A 26,016-nucleotide genomic window follows, 5' to 3' on the forward strand; every position below is an offset into this window, starting at 1 on the left:
CCTAGTTAATAACAATCACAGTAGGAAGAGAAAGAAATTAGTTTATTTCAAACCTATCCTCCACAGCTCCTAACAGTGACTGAACAAATTATACCAGCTCAGCTTTTTCATTTATTCCCTTAATAATGAAAACATTCCTTTACAATGTTCCCCCCTTAGGTGTAAGATTCAGAGTGGATGGAGAGGCCCCTGTGTCCATCAGGAGAGGCCTCCTCTGGATGCAGACCCAGCCTGGATGTTCTCCAGGGCTGCAGTGTGGTGGGTCCCCGGTGGGATGGGAGCTCAGAGAGCCCTGACAATCCATGTCCATGCAGGGGTGGACTCGCTCCTCCTGAGGGTGCTGCTGTCTGTGCTTGCAGTGTCCTTGTGGGCTGCAGCTGGAGCCCTGACTCCTTCCCAGGGGCTGTTTGGGTGGGCTCTGCCCTGGCCAGGAGGGCAATGCCTCTGCCAGGTGCTTGTGGCCGACGCCGTCCCCTGGGTGCTGGGGCCCCCTTGGGCCCTGGGGTTGGTCCCTCAGGGGCTGTGGGAACTCTGCCACGGCCTTTGCCTTCAGCTTGGCCTTTTGCTCATCCCTCCTTGCCTTCAGCTGCTGTGCCTTTGTGCCCAAGTGCTGCAGGGCCTTCTTGTGCCACTCCTGCAGCCCCGGTCACTGCCTGTGGGTGCTCATCCTCTGAGAGCTGCTGAGCTTTCTGCAAAATCTTTCCTTTCTGCAGGGACCCAAACCGAATCCTTCACAGAAAATCCTGATCCTTCATGTACCATCATGTCATGTTTTGATGCTGGCACAATGCCTGTGTCCCCATGGAAATCCAGCTTCCCAAATAAGTGCTGTGAGATGCAATAAGGAACAGAGCAGAGCAGGCCTAAGGTTAGAAATAAAGGAGAAAGAACTTTATTAAGCTACTACTATAATAAAAGATACACACTTAATACAGAATTAAAACCTTCCAAAACATTCCTCCTCCCTGCACCCAAACTCCAACAAATCACAGTGGGACACAACTTGGACCCTCAATCAGGTCATCACCTTTCAGATAATCAATACTCAGTCTATCAGGGGAGAGAGAAGTCTCTCTTGCACCACAGACCCCCAGGAAACACAATTGCCACCTCTCGTGTTTCCATGTTACTCATGGCACTGCCCAGAGAAAATGTGCCAGTGTGACACTCTCCTTGCCATGTCACAGTGCCCTCACCGCCGTGCATGGACAGACTGCTCATAGGGCTCCTTTAAGGATGCTTTGCCAAGGAACAACAGGAACAACAGTTCACTTTTCATTTTGGGAACAGTCCCCCCCCCATTTTCCTCCTCCCCTGGGGCTGAGGGTGCAAACGGAGATCTTCTTCTTCCTGAAGACAGAGGGCATCACCACACCCTCCTCAGCTTTCCTCTGTTCACTCCATTCCTGTGCTGGAATTTGCTGAAGCAGGTCTCTTGGCTCACCATTGCATCCCCCTAAAGATGCAGTCTCTGTTGCAGGAGAAACGGGTTCAGTCAATGGCTTACAAGAAAAGTCCAGCCAAAAGCCACTCCATCATCTCCCCCCCAACCTTCTTTCCCCAACATCTCAGGTCCCAGACTGTCTCTTTTCTCTTTCAAGTGGAGGAGGAGTAATATTTCACAAAGCTTTCATTTCCCAGGAAAGGGTTAAAAGTCTTGGACTGCCCTGACTGCTGAAATCTCAGCCCAGACCCCAACTCCCAGGGCTGGGCACCTTCCCCCCCCTTCTCCTTCTCCTCTGCCAGTGAATTTCCAGGTGCCTTCAGGCTCTCTGTCTGTTTCCCTCCGGTGGTGTGGGGGCGTGGGGAACAAAGACATCTCAGGTTTCCTCCCCCTGGCCTATCCCTCCCAGGCCGAAGGGCTTCCATTCCCCCACCCAGCCCGTGGTGGGCAGGGGAGAGTCTGCACTCTGCAAAGAGACAGTTCTGCTGGGAGTTCTTGCTTTGAACCTGTGTTCTCAGAGGCGTGCCCATGCCTTCAGTGGCCACTCCCGGTGCCAATATCCAAACCTGACCACTGATTGCTTTGAGACCAGCTGCCTGAGAAAATTCACTTCTATGTCCAACCATGAAAATCTGCGTTTCCAGAAGTTCCTTTGTTTTGCTCCTTGTGCTCAGGGTCCCCTGCACAGCCCGGATGGCAGAGCCGGTGCCTGTCCTGCCGCAGTGTCCAAAGGCGGCCCCCCCGGCGGGCAGGGCCGGCAGCTCCCCGGGGCCGGGCAGCGGCCGGGGCGTCCCGCAGCCTCCTGGGGGCCGGGGGCCACTGCCGGCCCTGCCCGGGGCTGGTGGGCTCAGGCAGCGCCCGGCGCTGAGCCCCGGCTGCCCCACAGCCCCGGCCTGGCCCCGCAGCTCCCCACAGGCCCCCAGCCCTGCTCCCGGTCCCGCACCTCTGCGCCCGCTGCTGCCGCTGCCCACCACAGAGAAACCCCTGACATCCTGACCTCCTGCTTTTCCTCTCCTGGAAACTGGGAATTCAAAGTATCAGCTGGCAAATTGTCAGGATAAGACCCTGCTGAAAAACATCCCAATCCTGAGTATTTTTCTGTTCCTCCTCTTTGCCATCATCCTTTTTCTTACCACACACATTCCTCCTGCTGCTTCTTGCCTGAACCATATTGCTGCACACTCCCCTTTACCCGATCCCTTCCCAGCACACCAACACCATCCATCCCCTGTTGTCCAAATCCCTTCTCCCTTTTCCTTATTTCCCCCCTGGGTGTCCATGTCCTTAATTACCTCTGGGGGAATGTGCAAACTACCTCAACATTCTCCCAAGGGACCCTTCACAGACATTTTGGGATCATCCTCCCTTTGGCCAGGACCCCTCCCTGGCTTTCCCTTTTCTCCCCTCCATGGGTGCCCTGCCATGTTCACTCCCCGAAGATCCCGGGGCACTCACTGATGAGATTTTCAGTGCTCTCTCCCTGCTGACTCTTCACAGACCCCCCTGATGTGTCACTCGTCTGTCTCCTGGTCACTCCCGGGTCCCCAATCAATCCCCGGTGCCGCCGCCAGCCAAGGGAGCCGATCACCCAAAGTGGGTGAGGCACCTTCAGCTGCACTCCCTGCCCCAGGGTGTGCGGGAAAATTGACATCACCAGAGGATTCTGTCCACAAAGCAGACAGAGGAGTCCTGTGAAACTAATTTCATTTCTAAAAATGGGAGAGGCCATGGGACATTCCCCATGGGATCTCTCCAATTGTTGGAGGACACAGCCTCCCTTTAATCCTAATTCTCCTGGCCACATCTCCCTCTGCTTTCCCCATTGGCTGAAGAACTTGAGAGCTACAGACTTCCCAATCCACCTACTGCATACTCCCTTAATATGCTCCCTGCTTTTATATAGCAAATGATATTCATGGCTCTGTTAAGTCTTTGTTGTTCTTCTGGAAGTTCATGAATAGAGCAGGGCCTTGGCTGAGCATCAGTCTGTGTCATTAACTGATAACATTTTCTAAAACCGATTCCTTCTCCTGTCACTCCCTTGTTTACAGCTCCCTGGCCCTCTGAGCCTTCCCCAACTGGACTCCCCCCCTCGGCCCCATCGCCCCCGCGAGGGGAATTTGGGGAGGTGGGAGTGGGGCAGCGCCAAGGCCGGGCCCCCCCGCGCTGTCCTGGCGGGAGCGGCTGCAGTGGGGACCGAGTGCGGGCGGGAGCGGCCGAGAGCCCAGCGCTGCCCCAGCCCCACCTGCCCCAGCTCCATCCCTGCCCCTCGGCTGGGATGCTGTGGGTCTGGGGGGAAGAGGGAGCCGGCAGTGGGTGCTGGGCCTGGGGGCAGGAGGAGAAGGGAAGGAGAAGCAGGCTTGAGGAACAAAATGGTCAAACGATTCAGGTGGCAGGAGAAGGTGGGATTGCACAGGGGAAGGAGGAATAGCAGGAGGAAGAGGAGTGTGAGGAAGAGCAGAGACACAGGAGGAGGAGAAGGAGCAGAAAGAGGAAGCAGCAGAAGGTTCCACCCCTCCATGTATCTGCAGCCTCCCTCCAGCCCCAGGAGCGTTGCTCCCCCCACATGCAGCAGGTGACTGTGGAGGGGGATCCAGGATTTTCACGGGGTGAATCTTGGTGTTTCTGAGCTTTCTTGGGCTAAATGTTGGTGCTTTAGTTTTATGTGGCAGCTGAATCTTTATGTTTTGGAGGAGGTTTTTGCTGACTTGTGATGTTTGGGGAGTTTTTGATCTGTATCTTGAAGTTTGTAGGATTTTTGGGCTGAATCTTGGTGTTTTGGAGGTTCTTACAGACATAAGATTCCCAATGACTTCCTGAGATGAACTTGGGCAAGGAGGAACCTCGAGTCCAAGGTGCTCTCCTCTTGTTTTTTTCCCCAAACCAGGATTTTTCATTCCCTGGGCGTGTCTGGATGGAGGAGGAGGAAAAGCCCCGGAGATGCTGCAGGAGGAGGAGCTGCAAACCCAGCCCAGGGAGCTGTGGGGAGGAAAGAGCCCCCCTGAGCCAGGAAGGCGGGCGGAGATCCAGCCGGAGCTCGGAGCTGGTGGAGAAGCCTCATGGCAGGGAGAAGCCCCACAAGTGCTTGGAATGTGGGAAGGGTTTCAGTCGGAGTGACCACCTGATCCGGCACCAGAGGATCCACACTGGGGAGAGGCCCTACGAGTGTGGGGAGTGTGGGAAGAGGTTTCGGACCAGCTCCCATCTCCTCCTACATGAGCGGATTCACACAGAGGAGAGGCCCTTCCGCTGCCCCGACTGCGGGAAGGGCTTCAAGCACAACTCCGACCTCACCGTGCACCGGCGCATCCACACCGGGGAGAGGCCCTACGAGTGTGGGGAGTGTGGGAAGGGTTTCAGACGGAGGGGTGGCTTGATGGTGCACCAGGTGATCCACACCGGGGAACGGCCCTATGAGTGCTTGGAATGTGGGAAGAGCTTTGGGCGGAGCTCACACCTGAGAACACACCAGCGCATCCACACCGGGGAGAGGCCCTACGAGTGTCCCCAGTGTGGGAAGAGGTTTCGGACCAGCTCCAGTGTCCTCAAACATGAACGGAGTCACACAGAGGAGAGGCCCTTCCGCTGCCCCGACTGCGGGAAGGGCTTCAACCGCAACTCCCACCTCACCAGGCACCGGCGCATCCACACCGGGGAGAGGCCCTACGAGTGTGGGAAGTGTGGGAAGAGCTTCTCACAGAGCTCTCACTTGACCAAGCACCAACGGAGGCACCACTAAGGGAAGCCCTGTGAGTGCTCTGAGTGAGGGAAGAGCTTGGAGTGAGGGAAGAGAGTGAGGGAACAGCTTGGAGTGAGGGAAGAGAGTGAGGGAAGAGCTTGGAGTGAGGGAAGAGAGTGAGGGAACAGCTTGGAGTGAGGGAAGAGAGTGAGGGAAGAGCTTGGAGTGAGGGAAGAGAGTGAGGGAAGAGCTTGGTGCGCTGCTCCAGCTCCATCCCCCATGGGAGGATCCGGGCTGGATGATCCCCAGTGACCCCCGTGGGGCAGAGCCCTGGTGCCCCCGTATGGGGAATAAAACAGAGAGTAAAGCAATGGAGCTGATAAAGGGGCCCGATATCTGAGGCCTGACTGAGCAGAAACTGTGGGAGACACAGACACAGTTGAAGTCTCCCTGGGCAAGGAGTGACCGAGCAACGTGGTGTGAGACTTTGTGATAAAATAATGTTACCAGGTGATGTCATGTCATGAAGAATGTGTAACCAATGGGAAATTGTACCAAAAACAGAGCCATATATAAGCACCCTACAAGTAAATCCCTGTATAAACACCTGGTACACACAATAAAATTGGCTTTGGTCTGAACTCGGATGTCCCCGTCTCTCCCTGGTGGATAACCCTGTTGTGGGTGATCCCCGTTGGGTCGGGGGAAGGTGTTGGAGGGATTTCTTTCCCTTCTCCTCGTGCTGCCGTGGTTTGGTTGGTAATAAATTCCCTCCCTGTGCCCGGGCTGGGTCTGTTGTCCCCGTGCCGCTGCTCGGGGCGGGATCTCTCCCGTTCCTTCTCTGCACTCCCGGGCCTCTCCTCAACCAATGAGAGAATGCGGTGGACAAGAGTCAGCCAATCAGAGAGAGCGGCGCTGATGACTCAGCAGTTGCCGGGCAGACCCGCAGCAGGCAGTGTTCCCCACCCGGACCCCGCCCTCCCTGCCCAGTGCCGGCCCCGCCGTGGGGTCCCCCCAAGTCCCTCCCCAGTGCCCCCCACAAACTGGGCTGGGTTTAACTGGGAAGCGTTACTGGGAACACTGGGAGCAGGCGGGCAGGGGCAGAGTGACAGCAGGGGTGGGGGTACACAGGACCCCCCAAAATCAGCATGGGGATGGAGCAGGGGATCCCGGCTGGGCCCGAGGCCACAGGGAAGCTCTGCGGCCGCCGGCGGCTCAGGAGCTCTGTGGGCAGAGAAACAGGGGTGACACCGGGCTGGGGGCCCCAGGTGGAGCACCCACAGTCTTGGGGAGAGGGGACATGACCCCCGGGACCCCCCTTGACCCACTTGCACAGGTAGAAGCCGAGCCCCAGCACCAGGAAGACAAAGCCCAACTCATAGTCCCTGATCCCCGTCTGCATCTTGCTGCTGGTGGCGTCCAGCGGCATCTCTGGGAGGCCTGCAGGCATCAGGACCCCCCAAAACCTCTCACAGACACCCCAAGCCTCTCCAAGCACCCTCCTGATTGCTCCCAGTCCACCCAGGACCCCCTGAAACTTGCCCTGATCCCTTCCTCACCTCCCCAGGATCCACCAAAGCGTCTCCCATCCCTTTCAGAATCCCACAACCCCCTTCCAGTCGTCTCCACCACCCCAGTACGCCTAAACCCTCTCACAGTCCCTTCTCAGCCCCACCAGGACTCACCCAAACGCCTCCCAGTCTCTTTCCAGCACAACCAACCTCGTCCCAATCTCTGCTTTTCCATCCCCAATCTCCATCCAGCTCCTCCAGGCTCACTCTAGTCCCTCCCAGTCACACCCAGTACCCCCAAACTCCCTTCCAGTGCCCACCAGGACCCCCAGAACCTCATCCCACCAGCTTCTTCTCTGCTGAATTTCTAGAGGAAGACCAGGCCCAGCTACTACCAGACCTTCAGAGAAAACTCCACCCTTCTAGAGATCACCACTTCAGCAGCATTTCATCTGCCACTCCAGGAGGAGCAGCCACCGTTTTAACTGGACTACTACCAACACCCTGACTCCTCGGGGTGTCAGGTTTCTGCCTCCATCACTAGTTTCATTTGTACTAATTGCATTTTTTAAATTATTATTTTTATTTAGTTCTTTTCCTGGTAAAGAACTGTTATTCCCATATCTTTGCCTGAGAGCCTTTTGTTAAATTGTGTTAATTCGGAGGGAGGGGGTTTACCTTTTCCATTTCACAGGAGGCTTTTGCCTTCCTTCACAGACTCCTGTCTTTTCAAACCTAGACATGGGCCTTGTTTTTCTTCTATCCCTTGTGTGTGTGTTGTGGGCTTGGGTCTGGCTCTAGATTTTCTTGTGGGCAGGGCTGGCCCTGTTGGCCGTGCGGAGCCCCCGTGGTTTTCTGGGCTTGTGCCAGAGCGTGTTGGGCTGTGTTGAAGGGCGCTGCTGAGGGGCTGCCAGGTGCCCATGGCACACCGCCCTGAGAGCGGCTGGTCTCGTCTGATCTTGCAATCTAAGCAGGGTCTGGCCCAGTTAGTACTTGCATGGGAGACCGCCTGGGAATACTGGGTGCTGTAGGCTTCTTTTGCTGCCTGCTGGCCAGAGGGCCTCTGGTGCTTGGGTTTTCTTGGGCAGCCATGGCGAGGGGCAGGAGGGAAGGGGCACGTGGGCCTTGTGTGGTTTTTTGTGCCTTGTGTGTGTGGTGCAGGCTCGGGTCTGTCTCTAGATCCCCTTGTGGGCAGGGGCGGCCCTTTTGGGCTTGTCGAGCCCCTTTGGGGTTCTGGGCTTGTGCCCGGAGGGTGGTGTGGTGGGCTGAAGGGCGCTGCTGAGGGGCTGCCAGGTGCCCATGGCACACCGCCCTGAGAGCGCCCGGTCTGGTCTGATCTCGGAAGCAAAGCTGGGTCGGGCCCTGCTGCTGCTGGGGGCAGCGAGGATGACGTCGAGGATGACGTCGAGGATGACAACCTCTTGCTCCAACTGACCACCGGCAGGCCGAAGATGGTGGGCTTTGATTCTGACATGTCCTTTAAAGCCAGGTTCCACAGGGAATTTGCAGATGAGTCCACACACAGGGGATGCTCCCAGATTTGGGCATTGCTCAGCCTGGCTGGGAACCAAAGGTTCCCCCTTTGCTGGGGCAGATGCAGCTGATCCTTCAGTCGGCTGCCAGGCTGCTTTTGGCAGGGCTGGGGGCATGGGCTGGGGTGGGTACGAAATGGGAGTGGGCTCCTGGCCCTGCCAACAGCCCCCAGCACCCACCGTGCCCCGGGCTGGGGCTGGGGCAGCCAGCCCGACACAAACAAACCCCCATGGTGGGAGCAGAGGTGGGACTGCAGAGCCCGTGCAGGGGCTGCTTTGCTTTGCAGGCAAGGAAGGGCTTGGGCTGCTCCACTGCCCTTGTTTGCTTTGGGATCACCATGGGGGCAGTGCAGGGGAAGGGAGAAAGCCTGGGCTTCCCTCACCCATGGTGGGTTTTTCCCTGGCATGCAGGGGTTGGACCTTCCTCAAGCCTCTGACAGAGATATGATCTTTGACCTTTTTTCTTGTTGCCCTCTTTGTCTGTAATCTATTTTCAATAATTTCTTGTTAGTTTTTGTAGAGGAAGCGTTCCAGGTGTGGTCCAGTCTGGATCAGGAAGTGCGGGGCACCGCGGGCGGCTGGGACAAGGGGACAGGAGCCTTCAGCTGACGGGGCTTTCTGGTTTCTCTCCTTGCAGCCGGGCTCTGCGGGTGCTGAGGCTGCTCTGGGCCCTGCCAGGGCTCTGCTGGAGCTCAGCACCGGGCCGCAATCAGCCAAAGGAGAAATGGGGTGACCTGCAGCACAGACTGGCTTGAGCATTTCAGCAGCACAGCTCAAGTTTGCAGAGTGTACACCTCCAAGGGAAAACATGGCACCACTCAAAACATATACTTGTTCAATAACTGCTGAAATGAAATCAATCTGGGATGACCCCAAATTACTTTTTGCAGCTTGCTCAAGCTGTAGCTCAGCCCTTCTCTGAACTGTTCTCTCCCCACCTGCCTTTTACTCCCCAACTGCTCCCTCTTTTCCCCCAGTGAGCTCCCAGCCCATTCCAGTCTCCATCACACTGTTGCCTTCCTTGGTGCCCCTCACCATGAGGAAGGCCGAGCCCCAGGCTTAGGGACTCATCCTGTCACTGGCTGAGGAGCAGCAATGTCTCAGAGGTCCAGTGGGATTTTAGTGTCATTCAGAGCTGCTCTCCAGCCCCCAGCTCTCCTCACTGCTGAGTTCCTGCTCCCTTTTCCTCGTCCTTGCAGCAGGATGAGCTCTGTGAATCCCCTTGAGCCTCCCCACTCTTCCCAGCCCATGCACCCACCTCAGTTAGGCTGAAGCTGCAGCTTCTCTGTCCCCTCTGGCACACCAGTGCAGTCCCCTGTGCGGGGAGCCCCAGCCCCAGAGCACAGCACTCAGCAGTGCAGTCGGGGCTGGAGCAGCTGCCCTGCAGCCCTGGCTTGGCTCTTTGTGGCAGGGAATGCTCCCTGTGTGCAGCTGTCCCTGCAGGATGGCCCCAGGGCAGAGCCCAGCCGGGCTCCCCTTGCAGCCCCTGAAGCTTGGGGCAGACAGTGGTCCCAGAGCTGAGGTTCACGGGGAGCACCCGGAGCTGTGCCTCGCACTCTGTTGCCGTGTCACAGTCTCGTGTGCAGGGGCAGCTCCAGGGCCTTCTTCCTCTTCCTCCACCCAGGCCAGCTTGGGCACTCTTGGGGCTCTCTGCTCCATGTCAGTGACTGGATTTGTGGCTACTTGCAGGAGAGATGCCTCAGAAAGCTCCGACTCAGCAAGTCCTGCTTTCGTGCCTGGAAGGCACCTTCAAGAGAGAAGCCTCAGGAAGGCTCAGGACAGCAAGTCCTGCGCTCTGGTCTCGAGGGCTCCTGCCACAAGGACAGGAGACTCCTGTCAAGGATGGTGGTCTGGCCTCGAGGGCACCAGCAGCAGGGATGGGAGATGCCTCCGGGACACCAAGTCCCACACTCTGCCCTCGAGGGCACCTGCAGAAGAGAAGCCTCGGGAAGGCCACGGGTCAGCAAGTCCTGTGGTCTGGCCTCGAGGTCAGCTGCAGGAGTAACGCCTCAGAAATCTCTGGGTCAGACACGAACGAGTGCGCTGTGCAGGGGCTCCTCACAGCACTGCTCTGTCCCATCCTGTCCTGTCAAGTGCTTGGAGCACTGTGGCATGGTCCTGTCACCACCAGCTCCTGTGTCACCATGTGTCACAAAGGTCCCTTGGGCACCCGGCTGCGTTCCATGCTGCAGTGTGTCACAAAGGGCCCTTGGATACCCTGTCCCGTTCCATTCCACGGTGACCATGCTGCACCGTGTCACAAAGGGCCCTTGGATACCCTGTCCCGTTCCATTCCACGGTGACCATGCTGCACCGTGTCACAAAGGGCCCTTGGATACCCTGTCCCGTTCCATTCCACGGTGACCATGCTGCACCGTGTCACAAAGGGCCCTTGCACGCACTGCCACCTGCCCTGGGGCCACCCCACTTGCCCCAAGTGTCTGAGACAGCCCAACAGGATCTTTAGGAATGGCTCAGACCATCAGCAAACGCTGCCCGGCTCTGCGGGCTCAGGGCAGCAGAAGGAGCCCCCAGGGCTGCTGACGCAGCCACGCTGGGAAGGGAATGGGACCTTCCATGGAAGCTGCCATGGCCTCCTTGGAACACGTCCTGGCCCGTGGCCATCCTAAGCACGGCCGTGTGACACAGACAAGGAACTGTGGGCCAGGGCAGGAATGCTGCTCTGAGCCCTGGGGCCCGGGGAGCGCTGACACCAGCAGGTGAGGCACAGTCCCTGCCCAAGCAGACCTGCAACCCCCGAGCCCTGGCAGCGCTGGTGCCCGTCTGCTGCCCCAGAGACCTGTGCCCCTGGGGGGCTTCTGTGCCAGAGGGAGCCAAACCCACCTGCACTGGGGGCTGTGCTCCTGCCTGCAGGGGCTGTTGGCAGGAGCACCTGGAGCAACTGCTGGCAACACTTGGTCTCTGTCAGAAGCTCTTACCGCATGCTGAAATTATTTTCTCATTGAAGTTATTGCCTTCAGCACAAAAACACCTTAGCAGCAAAGGCACAGAAGATCCTGGCAAGTAAGAATCCTCAGTTCAGGAAAGATTTACTCCCATTGCTCAACTCAAGTAGTTCCAAAATGGTGCAAACTTCCCAAATTAATTGGGATGGTGTGAGGAGATGAAGATTTGGAATTTTGCTTCCCATCTCAAAGCAGCAACTCATTTGCCTTAACCTCATCCACTGAGGGTCACTTTACACAACATAACACTACACACTTAAAGGGCAAAACCAAGGGCCATTCTTTGGTTTGCAAATGGTTTTCTATGAAGGGATGATAATATCCTAACTTTCTTAAGGAATAAAAGCTCTGAGTAGAAAGAAAAGGGGCTAATTCTCCCCCTGGCAGAGATATCTAAGTGGCCAGTAAAGTACAGCTTTCCCCCCTTGTTCCCTGCAGGAGAATCAGGACCATGAAGAGGAAAAGTTAGAGATATTGACATATATACAGAGCTGAGCCCTCTGTAACCAAAGCTGTGCCAAACCACAGATGCTGCCTTCAAACTGACTCAAATTCCAGCCTGGACCTCTCACCTTCCAGACAACTCCTTCCCACACACCCCACCAACACCAACACCCCAAAACTCCCGCACAGAAGCCCTCAACACCCCACCAGAACCCCCAACTGTCCCCGTCCCTCTGCAGAGCTTTCCCACCCTCCAGCAGACCCCCTGGTTCCCTGCACGTGCCGTGGGATGGCACTCAGGAGGATCTGCCCCAAGGCCTTCCCTGGAGCAAGCTCAGGCTGCCAGGCCTATGGATCCTGGATCATCCTTCCCTCTGAGCCTTCCTGTGCACGGCTGTTCCATTGGCACATCTGCGCTCAGCTGGGACTACTCTGCTCACCCAGGGCTGCTGGTAAAGGATGGAGAGCAGCCTGGCAAGCTCTTTCTCCAGCTCCCTCTGTGCTCTTGGGGAAGGCAGAACCTTCCACAGGAAAGCAACTGGTGCCACAAGGAGTGGGTGGCATCAGGCAGCTCTGGGGAAGCCCCTCAGGAATGCTGTATCCTGAGGGAACACCGCTGGCCTTGACCTGTTGGCACCTGCAAGAGCTTCAAATCAGCTGCCTCAGCTTCCAGAGCCTCTCTTGGCCAGCATCCTGACGTGGATGCAGGACGGCTGCCAGGCACTGCTGGGACCCAGCGGGACAGGACCGGCTGTCTCGTGCCCACGCAGCACCCGTGACACAGCCAGGGCCATCCCGAGAGCAGACAGACGCTCACGGGCCAGCAGAGAGGAGCAAGGAGCCCTGGGCTCCTCTCAGGGTATCTCAGCTGGGCTCGCTCCACAACACACCCCCATTGGAAGGCCTGCTGATGCCCAGCTGCCAGAAATGCCTCCCTTGTGCTCTCCAAGATGCACAGGGAGAGCCAGTGAGCAGGACATTTGGGAGGCAAACCTTCCAAGCCTTTTCTGAGGCCAGGCACACACCAAGATCAGCCAAGACTCTCCACCACGCTGCCTGGCCCACCCAGCCCAGCTCTGTGCTGGCCCTGGGCCACAGCAGCTCCCAGCAAGCAGGAGGCAAATGCATCTTGCCAAGAGCTGAAACACAGCAGACAGGGAAGATGTGAAACGTGAGTGTGTAAAGGCCTTTTAATTCACAGCTCCCACAGAGAGCTTTGGGGCTCACAGATGGACAGAGATGGTTCTGCTCACCCCTCTGTCCAAAGGGGGGGGTAGCACATGCTGCTGCAGGTGCTTGGGTTGGTCTCTGCAGGTCCAGGTGGATGCCAAACCTGCTCTTCACAGCCTTCTCCCTTGCCCTGCCCCTCTGCCAAGTGCAGCGGGCCTCAAGGACTGAAAGGAGCACAGAGAGCCAAAGGGGGACACTTGCACCTGCCTCACTGGGAGCTCCCTGGGAAGCACTTTCCTTGAGAAGCAAGCCCCTGTCCTCCAAATGCATTTCCCCAAATGTGCGACTTTTCTGCTCAACACCAACACACCCTTAGGAAACGCTGGCAAGGCTGAAGGACTTCATGTCCTTTCAGGACAGGCACTCCAGCTCTAGCTCCTATTCCCCCAAGTGCCTTTCCAGGTGGAGGCTCAGACGTGCAGCCCCAGGCCCTCTACAAACACAAGCTGCTCAGTGCCTCTTCACCTGCCTCAACTCCTGCCTGCGCCCACGGCACCAAGACCAGGCTGTTCCCAGCCAGAGCCCAGAGCCCTGCTCCCGCAGGATGCTCTTGCCAGCACCTTCCAGGCCTCTCCGCTGTGCACACAGCGCTTTTCATGCCCGCTCCCAACAGGCTCTGGAAGGCAGAGCACAGCCTGGCTGCCTCTGCCACAGCACAGCCCAAACACAGGCGGAGGAAGAAGCAGCAGGGGCTGTTTTGAGGCCATGCCCAAGAGAGACTGGAAGGGTGCCCTCCCTCTGCTCTCACTTGCTTGGCTTTCTGACTGGCTCTGAGCCTGGGGCTGCCATTCCTCACTTGTGGGCACCAGAACCACAGCCGGGATCCCGGCACTGCCTGACAGCGCTCTGGGCACTGGCAGGGTCGCGCGTCCCAGTCTCGGGCACCGCGCTGCTGCTTCCTTTGCCCTCAGGCACACCCAAAGCTCCCTGGTAAGCCCGGATGGTCGCTGGTTCTGCCCTCTCCCTGATCCTGTGCAGGGATGGAGCACTGCTGAGCTTTCAGGAAGCTATTCCTGAAAACTTCCAGCATTCCAAGCTCCTTTGCCCTCCGTGGAAGCTTGCCATGGAATCCCTCACAGCTGCCTTCAGAGCATACTCAGCTTGGCTCTTCCAAATTCCAGGGGCTCCAGGCTGCTCAGCAAGATCTGCAACTCCACAGGGTTGTGGAACTGCACCTTCAGCACAGGCACCTCTCCAGCCTGATCTGCCCTCGTTCCTCTGTGTATGTGCACAGAACACGGCGTGGAAGAGAACAGCAGCAGGGGCCTGTGTGTCCCAGGGCCCGGGATTTGCACCGCTTCAGCTCCACAGAGATGCAGGTAAGGGGGAGAAACCAAACTGTTTATTAACGGAAGGGAAAGGGAAGGGATGAGATGGGGGCCAAAAAAAAGGGAATGGGCAGCATTTGAGGGCTGGAGGGAGGAGCTGTCAACAGGGAGGGGGAAGGCAGCAGCTATGGGAGCTTGCAGCAGGCACAGCTGTGGCCAACATCAGGTGTGCCTGGAGCTCCAGTGACATTGAGTCCTGCTGCTCTCTTCACTGTCTCCTGGTACTCTGCTTGGGACCCTGGTTCTCTGAATCCAGCAGATGACCTTAGTTCTGCACATTTTTTCAAAATATTGCCTGAGTTTCCAGCTGTGTGACCTCATAGGGTCAGTGTGACATCACAGTGATGTCCAAGTGACATCACAGAGAGCTGTGTGATGTCACAGAGATGTCAGGGTGACATCACAAAGAGCTGTGTGACATCACAGAGGTGTCTGTGTGACATCACAGAGACATGCGTGACATCACAGATGTGGCCATATGTTGGTGAGTGTGTCGCGGGAAACAAGCTTCATGCTGTCATGATCAACAAGTTTCAGTTTATTGGAGTCGATTACAGTTTTTTTATACAAGCACTAATTAGTTCATACATATTGCAAAAGCGAAGCTCAGGATTGGTTACCTTTCTATTAACACATATATCTCTTTGCGATAAGCCTTGCAATTACTGTTTCTTTATACTTGATTACTTTACTGCATACTAAGTAATATTTCATTTTTAATGAGACACCTGTATGCTCAAGGTTGTTAGGAGATGTCTGTCTCTCAAAGTTGTTAGGAGATATCTGTTTCTCAAGGTTGTTAGAAAACATCTGTTTCTCAAGGGCATAGTTTTCATGCTACAAGTCACGTATTCTCACACTCTCATAAACTTAACCCTTTCGTGTCCCTTGCTGCGCAGCCATTCTTCAGCTAAACTCTCAACACTTCCCCTGTTTTCTGTATAAGCAAGCAAGGATGTGTTCCCTTTTTGTTCTATAATTGACATTAAAGTCCTTTGCAAGCACTGAAATACACACGGCAATACAAGCATTAAAATCACTATAACTAACAATCCTATTATCATAAACTGCAAAAGGTGTTTAAGCCACCCCGTAATTTTCCATGATTCAAATGATAATCCAAAAAATGTATCATCCCTCTGTAACACCTGAACATGTTGCTGCAAACGCTGAATTTTCTTGTGAATAGATTCGGAACTATTTTTCAAATTCATACAGCACATTCCTTCGAAATCTTCACACCCATGCCCATGAGCCAATAATAAAAAGTCAATAGCTGCCCGATTTTGCAATGTTGCATGTCTTACGGTATCTATGTCCGTGGCCAGTAAACTTAATAGCTCAGACGTAGCATTAGCTTGCTTGCCTACCCAACATTGTAACTTTTCTAACTGAAAAAGAGCATGTCCTGCAGCAAGGCCGGGCATAAAAAGAGAGGCAACCACTTGCTCCGCACGATTAAACAAATTGACATTATCATCACAGGAAGCATCAATGGTTGAGCGCTTTTGTTGTGTGGTGGTTACCTGGCTGGTATTGCTATATAGGCCTAGTAGAGCGCTCTGGCTAGGGAGTGCTATTGTGAGATGCCCAAACGTACAAGGGCCTCTGGTGGGCCGTTGAGGAATGCCGCTGAATGCTCTGTCCCCACAGATTAAAAAGATTCCGGGTGGCAATCGGCGAGGAATTGTTGTACCTGGGGCTGGGTCTGTTTCTTTTTGAGCTATAGAGTGACACCAAAAGGAGTGATTTTGCCAATTTTCCTGTTGCGGGGTAATATTCGTTGAGAGTGTTATATTACACCAAGCACCGTTGCCTTCATTGCAATCATATTTGCTGGAGTTAATATACATGCATGAGGCAGCATGGAGCGAGCCCAATATCTCTAGCTCGTCGGGCTTGCCACTATAAGGTAATCTATCATCCCACGAGTCATATTCTTCAAGGCAGGAGCTAATATTGTTTTTACAGTGTCTGGCCGTTCGGGTCGTGACTAAATAAGAGTACTCTGTCTCATTAAGTGGTACGCCAATAAGGCAGGTATGGAAGGGGGATTCAGGCTGGGCTAAGGACACACAAAAGTCTGTTCTATTTAGCTGTCTTGCTAATGAAATCCATACGTTCTGCCTAGGAAATAAGGAGTTAATGTTGGGATGTTTTACCGTAGTAGTTCTTGCGACGGTTATTAATTTTAGTAAACCTACGACAAGTATAATCCCATTGATTGGGTGGCACCTGCCACTGAGTTGGTATACGAACTTCATGACCACAACAAGAGTCTAAAATGCATGAGCGTCTGTCTCCTAATATCTTTTTGACTATGTGGCGTACCTGCCACGCCAATTTTCTAAGCTCTAGATCCTCCCTGTTTTCTATTCTGGCTATACTGTTCCTTATAGTATCTCCTGTTAACGCAGTTAGTGCTTGCTGCGGCGTTTCTCTATGCCAGGCAAAATTACAATTAAGGCACCAAAGTCTGTTGCTAAGAACCCGTTGGAAAACCCACCAGTTACTATTACAGTTCCCACAATAAATTTTTACCCACGCTTGGTGATTATGTGCAAAGCAAGCTAAGCAAGCAGTCTGGCAATGGCGTAAAAAGTCTCTCTGTAAAACTGGGAGAAGCGTTTCAGCTACTTCTTGTGCAGTTTCGTATAAAAACTTGATATTAAATTCCTCTTCAACTTCTCGCAGGATCGGTGCCAGCACTTTCTGCAGACGGTATTTCCTCCTCTGCTCTGGACTGTTCATTGATAACTGCTGGTCGCGTCCACCTTGCAGGAACCCACAAAGTGCCTGTTGGTGTAGAAACACATAAGTAGCCTCTGCCCCAGTATACAACCTTAGCTGGGCCTTGCCAGATTCCTGTCTTCGGGTCCCGATACCTGACCACCGCTTCAGGCCCAGGCTGTTTCAGCGGGGAAAAATGTGAAATCACAGGCGGCACCTCGCTGTTTCCAAAAATACATAAATGATTAAGCACAAACAAACATTTAAGTAGTCTATCCTGTATGCTACTAATGTCATAATATTTTTCCAAATACTGTTTAAGGGTTCTATTTGCTCTTTCCACTATTGCTTGTCCAGTAGGTGAGTTGGCAATCCCTGTAACATGAGCAATGTTCCAAAACTGCATGAAACGAGCTACATGCTTGCTACAGTAGGCTGGACCATTGTCTGTTTTGATTTTCTGCGGGGTTCCCATGACAGCAATACAGCTGTGCAGGTGCCGTTCTACATGTATAGCCCGTTCGCCAGTCTGTGCAGTAGCCCATATATAATGACTATAAGTATCTATAGTCACATGGACATACTTAAGGCGGCCAAAGCTGGGTACATGAGTAACATCCATCTGCCATATTTCATTAGCATGCAGGCCCCTTGGGTTGACTCCCACACCTAGACCCATGCCTCTGTTTTGATTACAACAAATTGGACAGGCTTTGGCTATAGCTCTAGCTTCTTCTAAGGGAATCTGAAATTCTTTCGACATGCCTTTAGCATTCTGATGGAAAATAGCATGGCTTTCCCGTGCTAATGACTGCCTAGGAAGTACTGTTTGATGAGAAAGCGAGACTAGCTTATCAGCCTTGGCGTTTCCTTCTCCTAACCCTTCGTCCCATTTATGACTACGAACATGGATGACCGAATATGGTTCAGTTCTAATTCTGAGGGCACGTTTTAGTTGAAGAAACAGTTCATAAAGTTGCTGATTCTGTACTTCTCTGATAGTAGCATCCTCAATCCTTGATACTACCCCCACAACATAAAGCGAGTCTGATACAACATTCAATGGTTCATGCAAGTTAGTTACAGCCCAAATGACTGCCAACAACTCCAAAGTCTGCAAATTGTCCTCTGATGTTGCCGCTAATATTTGTTGATGCCATTGTTGTCCCTTTTTCCAGACTACTGCCGCCTTCCTGGAGCGTTTTCCAGCGTCTGTGAAAGCCGTAGTGGCATCTGGAATGGGCCTGTCTTCTCTGAGGGGTTTCTGTAGCCAGCTCCATTCTCCTAGCTATCGCAAAGGTTTCGGTATAAGGGGACCGGTATTGATTTGTGCTGCAGATGACAATAATGCTTCAGCCAGGGCTGGGGAGTTTAAAAGGTACCAATCTAACGTGGCCTTTTCTATGGGCAGATTAATGTCCGTTGGTTCCAGGCCACTGATTTCCAGAATGCGGATGCGTCCTTTTTTGATCAGCAATGCCAAATTTTCGATTTTTGAAGTTATAGTTTTTCTTTGTTGCAATGGAGGTGACAGCCATTCCAGTACTGCTGTCTCCCCTGTTTTCTCTAACTGCTGAGTAACAGCTCCTAGTAGGTGGTCTTCAGTATTCCAAATTGTAAGATGCAAGGGGAGATCAGGGTCAATCCTTGTGACAAATCCTGTAGATATGCAATGCATAATTTTCTGAAGTGCATCTTGCTGAGCTTGGGTGAGATGAACAGGGGCACAAGGGTCGGTGCCTTTCAGTAGCGGACGCAATTTGTCTAATAAGATATTAGGGATGCCGGTGACTGGCTTCAGCCACTGTAGGTCACCTAGAAGCTTTTGGGCCTCATGCAATGTTGTTATTGATATTTGTATGGAAAATTTTTGAGGCATAATCTTCTGTTCTGTGATTGTCCACCCTAGATACTTCCAAGGGGTTGACATCTGAATTTTGTCTGGAGCTACTACCAAGGAAAAATCTGCTAGGATCCTTGTAGCATCTTCGAATTGTGATGCTGTAAAGGGTTCTCTTTGAGCGAGCAGGATGTCATCCATATAATGGTAAACAATGGTAGCAGGCATTTTTCGTCGTAGTGGTTGTAGTGCAGCATCGACATACAGTTGACAAAGTGTAGGCGAGTTGCGCATTCCTTGTGGTAGAACTGTCCACTCAAATCTTTTGTCAGGTTCTCCATGGTTAAGGGCAGGAAGCGTAAATGCAAACCGTTTGGTATCATTAGGATGCAATGCAATGGTAAAAAAGCAGTCTTTCAGGTCTATTATAAGGATGGGCCAGTCTTTTGGTATCATAGCTGGGTTAGGCAGTCCAGGTTGAAGCGCTCCCATGGGTTCCATTTAATTATTTACTGCTCTCAAGTCGTGCAGCAGCCTATACTTTCCAGATTTCTTCTTGATTACAAATATTGGAGTATTCCAGGGACTGGTGGAGGGCTTAACATGTCCTTGTTGATATTGTTCCATAACCAAAAGGTGTGCCTGTTCCAAACTTTCCCGTTTTAGAGGCCATTGCTTAACCACAACAGGTTTATCAGTAATCCAAGTAAGTAGCAGTGGCAAAGTCCAAGCAATGACCATTACTGTAAAGGGTGATCATTAGTGAGGACAAGACCCAGTTGAGCAAGAATATCACGGCCAATTAGGCAGTGAACAGTAGGTGGCAGTGTTGTTATAGAAAATGCTGTCGATGCTTGTTTCCCTTCAATCTCGACTGTCAGTACAGGGGTACGATTAGCCAGTGTCATTCCTCCGATGCCAGTGACAGTGGTTGCTGAGGGCTGTATTGGCCAGGTGGAAGGCCAGTGTGCAGGATCAATTATACTCGAGTCAGCACCTGTATCGAGGAGTCCCTTAAGTGTGATACTGCGTCCTTGATAAGTCAGACGACAGGACTTCTTAGGTCGAGTATTGAGGTCTATGGTGAGCAAGGTTAGGCCTCCCGTAGATCCGAAGCTCCCTTCATTCCTGGGCTCTTGTGTAAGGGACATTAGTCCCTTGGTCATTTGAGGCAACGGAATCAATTGGGCTAGTCTCTGCCCTTTGGGTACTTTCACGGGGGGATACGGAGTATGGACCATAATCATAAGTTCACTTTTACAATCAGAGTCAATAACCCCCGGCTCAACATACAGACCCAGAGTAGTAGCAGAGAAGCGACCAATTATCAAGCCCCCTATTGGCTGGCCATTTATAAAAATAGGGCCAAAAAGTCCAGTGGGAACCTTATGCAAGTGAGTGGAAAGGATGTCAACATCTACTGAGGCTGCCAGGTCCAAGCCGAGGCTCCCGGTTGTTGCTGGTTTGAGTTGTCAGGGGGTGTTGACAGTGCAGCTGCCATTTGTGTCCCTGCGCGGCCGCTGCTCACGCTGTTCTTCGAGTTTCCCTGCTTCCTTCGACAAGCAGTGGAGTTGTGTGTGTTGGACTGGCATTTATTGCACCATACTCCCGTAGCTCCACATTCTCGGCGGATGTGACCTACATTTCCACATCGGTAGCACTTCATTCGATTGCCGCCAGCGTTGGTCGAGCGGGGGTGTGCGGCTGCCGCTTGGAGGGGAGCAAGAGCTGCCATGACTTGATTTTGAGAGCTAATAGTTTGCTCACGCAGGGCTATGGCTTGTTCCTGTAATCCCTCTCCTATTTTCTGCAGAGCATTTACTAAAAATATCTGGGGGCCAATCGGCATAGAGGCAGCCTTTTCTAATAGGTCCTGCACCTTCCAATCCCCCGGGGTCGAATTAATCAAGGCTCTAGTGGTGGGATTGCCGTTTTGTAGGATGCATTGTCTTAGCAGGGCGTCTTGCGTATGATCTGGTACTCCCGCTTTAGACAATGCATCCATGATCTTATCTACAAAGGCACCAAGGGGCTCGTCTCTACCCTGTTTGATTCCCATATATATAGGTATCCCTCCCAGGGTTTTAACTTTATCCATCGCTCTTTTGGCCACTGTCATAGCTTCCCTGAGTTTGTCGGGTCCTAAAGCTGCTTGGGTCTCAACTCTCAGAAATGCGCCTTGCCCTATTAGTTCATCAACCGTGATCCCTGTCAAGGCATCCCCCTGGGCCCTTGGGAGATTTACACTCAATGCAGCCTCCTCTCTCCAGTGCGCTTCAAACAACAGTCGTTGATGTGGGGTATAAATCAATTTGGCAATGCCTCTGATACCTGCAGGCAACAGCACTTGGGCATTAAACATGTAATCGAGCATCTGTTTAACCGGTTCACTAGAAACTCCATAATTCCCCACTGTGGCACGCAACTGGGCCAGCATTTTCCAATCTAAATTTTGCACCTGTGCCTGTTGCCCACCCCCCTGCGGGTTAGGCGTATAAATGACCGGAAATGCTAAGGTCTCCTGAGCTGCTGCAACAAGATCAGCGTCCCCCTTTTCCATCCCCTCACGGGCGAGCGTGCTCCAGATTTCACATCTCTCCCTGGCCATGGCCTCCGCGAGGTCAGCTTCTGCCCCAGGGACAGGCTCCTGGCTACTGAGAGAAACAGTTGCCCGAGGTGGGGGAGGGGGGTTGTGGTGAGCATTCCCGGGGATCGCGATACTCGGAGGCTCGGCGGGGGGGGTGGATGGCACGGATGAAGGCACATTAACCATCGTAAAAAAGGGGGGATTTGGAGCACTAGGATCTGCCGGTAAACCGTAATCGCGATTACGCTCTTGTGCTGTCTTTACTCCCTCAGCTGCCCTTTTTTCCGCTTGGAACATTAACAACTCATTGTGAATTACTTTCCATACCTTGCTCATTTTCTTTGCGGGTTTATCATCGTCTAACGTTAATTCCCACAACTTATCCCCATATTTTCGCCATTCCCCTAATTCATGTACGGTATGCGGGTCTGAGAAAAAGGAATACGAGGCTGCATGCTGCAATAAAGCAGGGAGATCTTTATCTAAATCAAGCCCCTTAAATTTCCTCCATCTGAGAAAGGAGGTGAAAAGGTCATATGCTGCTTGCCTATCCATACTCACGTCAGCGCTGTTGCAGCCCCTCCAGGCTTCGGCAGCACGTATCGGCTGAGCTCACCGTTGCGGTCACTCAGGGCGCGGCTCCAGGTAAAGCTTAATCGCCGTCCGTCTAGCTGCGGGACCCGAACCCAACGCAACGTCTCACAGATCCAGGCGGGGGGGGGTCCCGTCCGTTCGGGCGCCAATTGTTGGTGAGAGAGTCGCGGGAAAACGAGTCTCATGATATCATGGTCAACAAGTTTTCAGTTTATTGGAGTCGATTACAGTTTCTTTATACAAGCACTAACTAGTTCATACGGATTGCAAAAGCGAAGCTCAGGATTGGTTACCTTTCTATTAACACATATATCTCTTTGCGATAAGCCTTGCGGTTACTGCTTCTTTATACTTGATTACTTTTCTGCATACCAAGCAATATTTCACTTTTATCGAGACATCTGTATACTCAAGGTTGTTAGGAGATGTCTGGCTCTCAAGGTTGATAGAAAACATCTGTTTCTCAAGGGCATAGTTTTCATGCTACAAGTCACATATTCTCATACTCTCATCAACTTAACCCTTTCGTGTCCCTTGCTGCGCAGCCATTCTTCAGCTAAACTCTCAACAGGGGCATTCACAGGGCTTCCCTTACCGGTGCCTCCGTTGGTGTTTGGTCAAGTGAGAGCTCCTGGAGAAGCTCTTCCCACACTGGGGACACTCATAGGGCCTCTCCCCAGTGTGGATCCGCCAGTGCAGGAGGAGATTTGATCTGGCCTGAAACCTCTTCTTACACTCGGGACATTCGAAGGGCCTCTCCTCAGTGTGGATCATTTGGTGGGTGATCAGTTGGGACCTTCGGCTGAAGCCCTTCCCACATTCCCCACATTTGTATGGCCGCTCCCCAGTGTGGATCATCTGGTGGTGGATCAGGTTGGATCTCTGGCTGAAGCTCTTCCCACATTCCCCACACTCATAGGGCCTCTCCCCAGTGTGAATCCTCTGGTGGCGGATCAGGTTGGATCTCTGGCTGAAGCTCATCCCACACTCCCCACACTCATAGGGCCTCTCCCCAGTGTGGATGTGCCGGTGGGTGATGAGGGTGGAGTTTTCCTTGAATCCCTTCCCGCAGTCGGGGCAGCGGAAAGGCCTCTCATCCGTGTGAATCCGCTGGTGCCGGAGGAGATGGGAGCTGGTCTGAAACCTCTTCTGACACTCGGGACACTCGTAGGGCCTCTCCCTGGTGTGGATGCGTTGGTGGGTGACAAGGGCAGAGCTGCAGCTGAAGCCCTTCCCACACTCCCCACACTCGTAGGGCCATTCCCCAGTGTGGATCATCTGATGCCTGATCAGGTGGGAGCTCTTCCTGAAGCTCTTCCCACACTCCAAGCACTTGTGGGGCTTCTCCCCATTCTGAAGCTTCTCAGGGACCACCAGCTCTGAGCTCTGGCTGAAGCTCTGCCCACCTTCCTGACCCAGAGTGGGCCTTTCCTCCTCAGAGCACCCTGGGCTGGGTTTGCAGCCCCTCCTTGTGTGGGATCTCCGGGGCTTTTCCTCCCTGTTGGATTCCTGTGCTGTGGAGTTGCTCAAAATGGCCTCTTCCATGAGGTTGTGCTGCAGGGATTTGTCCTTCCTGGTCTCCATCCTCAGCTCCTGCTCTGGGGGAGGAAGGACAAGGAGAGGATGGGATTTGCCTCCGTGCCACAGGGAAGGGCAAGGAGATCCCCCCAGTGCGTCCCCGGCAGGAGGGCACCGGCAGCGGGGCTGTCCTGCAGCCGGGGGCCAGGCTGGGCTGGGAGATGGAGCAGGAGAGAGGGGGAAAGGGGCACTGACTTCCTCCTCACCTGCCTCGGTGTCCTGGGACATCTTCTTCTTTCTCACAGCCTCCCAGGGGCTGGGTATGGAAAATCCTAGTTTGGGGAAAAACAAGGGATGAGTACGCTGAGTTTGAGGGTCCCTCTGTCCCAGTCCATCCCTAGAAGTCCCTGGCCACCTGGGCTCCATAAAAACCTCCCAAACACCGAGATCCAGCCCTGAAAAAGCCTCCCAGGAGTTCCCCGTCCCTGCTCCCTCCCCTTTGCTGTTCGGGGCTCCCCCCTGTCCCAGCTGCTGGGGTCACACTTGGATTGGGGGTCCCCTTCTCCTCGCTGCCCGCCCTCCCCAGGCTGCCAGGAGTCCCAGCAATCCCAAAAGCTCCCCCCTCCTGGCTCTCCCCATTTAGGGTGCTGGGCTGCCACGATCCGCTGGTACAAGTGGGGGTCCTGATGTTTCATTTTACCCATCTCAGAGTGCAAAGGACACACAGCAGGGGGACTTCCAATATCATACAAAGCAAATGCACCTTTTATTGATGCCCTCAGCAGATGGGATAGAAGGGTTAGGAAGGAGATAAAGGATAGAGAGACAGAGGGCAAGGGGAAATAGCTACCAACAGAGAGACGAAATCCTCGTGGTCCAGCCAACATATCTGTATTGTCACGTCAGGGAAAATCTCTTTGGTTAACTCAGGGGTCTTTTATAGTTGAGGGAGCAGGTACAGGGCAGTTGAGAATAAGCTGAGAACAAGCACAGACAGTGCAGTTCCGAACTGGACAAACCAGTCCCGGCAGCGAGCAGGACCCATTGTTTCAGGACTCCTTGCCATGGGAAATCAGTCTTGGTCCAGCGATCACACCTGAGGGAACACTTGGCAGACATCCCGCTTCCGTCAGGCCAGCGCCCTGTGTTAGAAGTTTAAGGGTCTCAGTCTCAGCCCATGGGAGGGGGCCTCAATCTCCGTCCTTGACGGTGGTCATGAGGCAGATGAGGGGTCTTCCATGGGGGATCACCAAAGCTGAGAGGTGGGGAAATTAACCCCTCATTAACCCTGTTGTGGTGAGTGGGGATCGTGCAGCAGGTGAAGTGTACAGAGCACGCCGCTCCTTGCCAGGCCCTGCCAGGAGCCGTGCAGCGTGGCAGCACAGCAAACACACCTGCAAACAATCACCTGGTGAGAATCCACCTCAACCAGGCCAGAACTGCACTCAGGGTCTGCAGGGTCTGAGTCTCTGTCCTTGCAAAGGTCGTGAGGCACATGAGGGAAACTTTGGACTATCTCTTACACCATGGACACCTGGATGAGAGGGACAGTTCTTTTCCATAGGAAGGAAAGCACAGAGCCACAGGGCGTGGAAGGCAGGTGAGAGCCTCACTGGGCCAAGGCCAGCCAAACTCGTCAGTAATGGCAGATTTTGTCTGGGAGCAATCTTTGGATACAGGGAATTTTGGAAGTGGAACCCCAGTGTTGGCCATGGGTGGCTGGAGTAGCAAGACAGGTCTTTCCCATAGGAAGGAAAGCATGGAGCCTTCCCCAGTGTTTTGGGGACAGATGGGAGGTGAGCCTTGTGAAACCATTGCAAGGCAGACTTGTCCTGGCAATATTCCTATAGGAACAATCCCTGGAAATAAGGAAATTTGGAGGTGAAATCTGAATTCTTGCCATGTTTGCCAGGAGGAGAAGGACAGATCTTTTCTACAGGAAGGAAACAGGGAGCCCCAGTGTTTCAGCAGCAGATGAGAGGCAGACCTTGACATTCCAAGATCAGCCTGACCTGATCCCCCCCTCCCCACTCCCCCTGGGAGGCCAAACCAGTCTGACCTGTTCCAGGTTCCCTTGGTTCCATGGGGTCTCGAAGTGTCATAATGATGCATTGATTCCATGGGGTCCAGCAGTGTCCCAATGACTCCTCTGTTCCATGAGCCCTGCAGTGTCACCCTGTACCCTTGGTTCCACACAGCCCTACAGTGCCACCAAAGCCTCCTGGTTCCATGAGGCCTCACAGTGTCACAATGATTTACTTATTCCATGGGGCCTCATAGTGTCCCAATGGTCTCCATGATCCCATGAGTCCCCTCAGGGTCACAATGGTCTCCTTGGTTCCATGGTGCCCCACAGTGTCACAGTGGTCCCTTGGTCTCACAGGCCCCACAGTGTCACAATGGTCCCTTGGTCTCACAGGGCCCCACAGTGTCACAATGGTCCCTTGGTTCCATGGTTCCTGTGCTGGTGCATTCCCCCCTCCCCTTCTCAGGCCACCCTGCCAGCTGAGAAATGCTCGCTGGGCCTCGGCCTTGGCCAGCAGCCCCTGGGCTCAGCTCCTCTGGAGCTCATCACAAACCCTGTCTGCTCCAGGCACTGCTGCTGCCCAACCA

General features: G+C 53.7%; 2 protein-coding genes across 2 annotated transcripts in view; one reads left to right on the forward strand and one right to left on the reverse strand.

The window, feature by feature from the left end:
* Nucleotides 1-26,016, forward strand: part of LOC105759916 (uncharacterized) — a 649,836-nt gene that overhangs the window by 409,645 nt on the left and 214,175 nt on the right. Inside the window, 3 exon segments of the mRNA XM_072921323.1 lie at nucleotides 3,039-3,041; nucleotides 4,511-5,193; nucleotides 7,639-7,661. Of these exon segments, the coding sequence (XP_072777424.1) occupies nucleotides 3,039-3,041; nucleotides 4,511-5,193; nucleotides 7,639-7,661 (709 nt within the window).
* LOC140681480 (uncharacterized) overlaps nucleotides 1-26,016 on the reverse strand; it is a 1,248,316-nt gene that overhangs the window by 265,565 nt on the left and 956,735 nt on the right. Inside the window, 2 exon segments of the mRNA XM_072921322.1 lie at nucleotides 11,839-11,841; nucleotides 22,481-23,238. Of these exon segments, the coding sequence (XP_072777423.1) occupies nucleotides 11,839-11,841; nucleotides 22,481-23,238 (761 nt within the window).

This window comes from Taeniopygia guttata, chromosome 36, assembly GCF_048771995.1.
Source record: "Taeniopygia guttata chromosome 36, bTaeGut7.mat, whole genome shotgun sequence".
Taxonomy (NCBI): Eukaryota; Metazoa; Chordata; class Aves; order Passeriformes; family Estrildidae; genus Taeniopygia; species Taeniopygia guttata.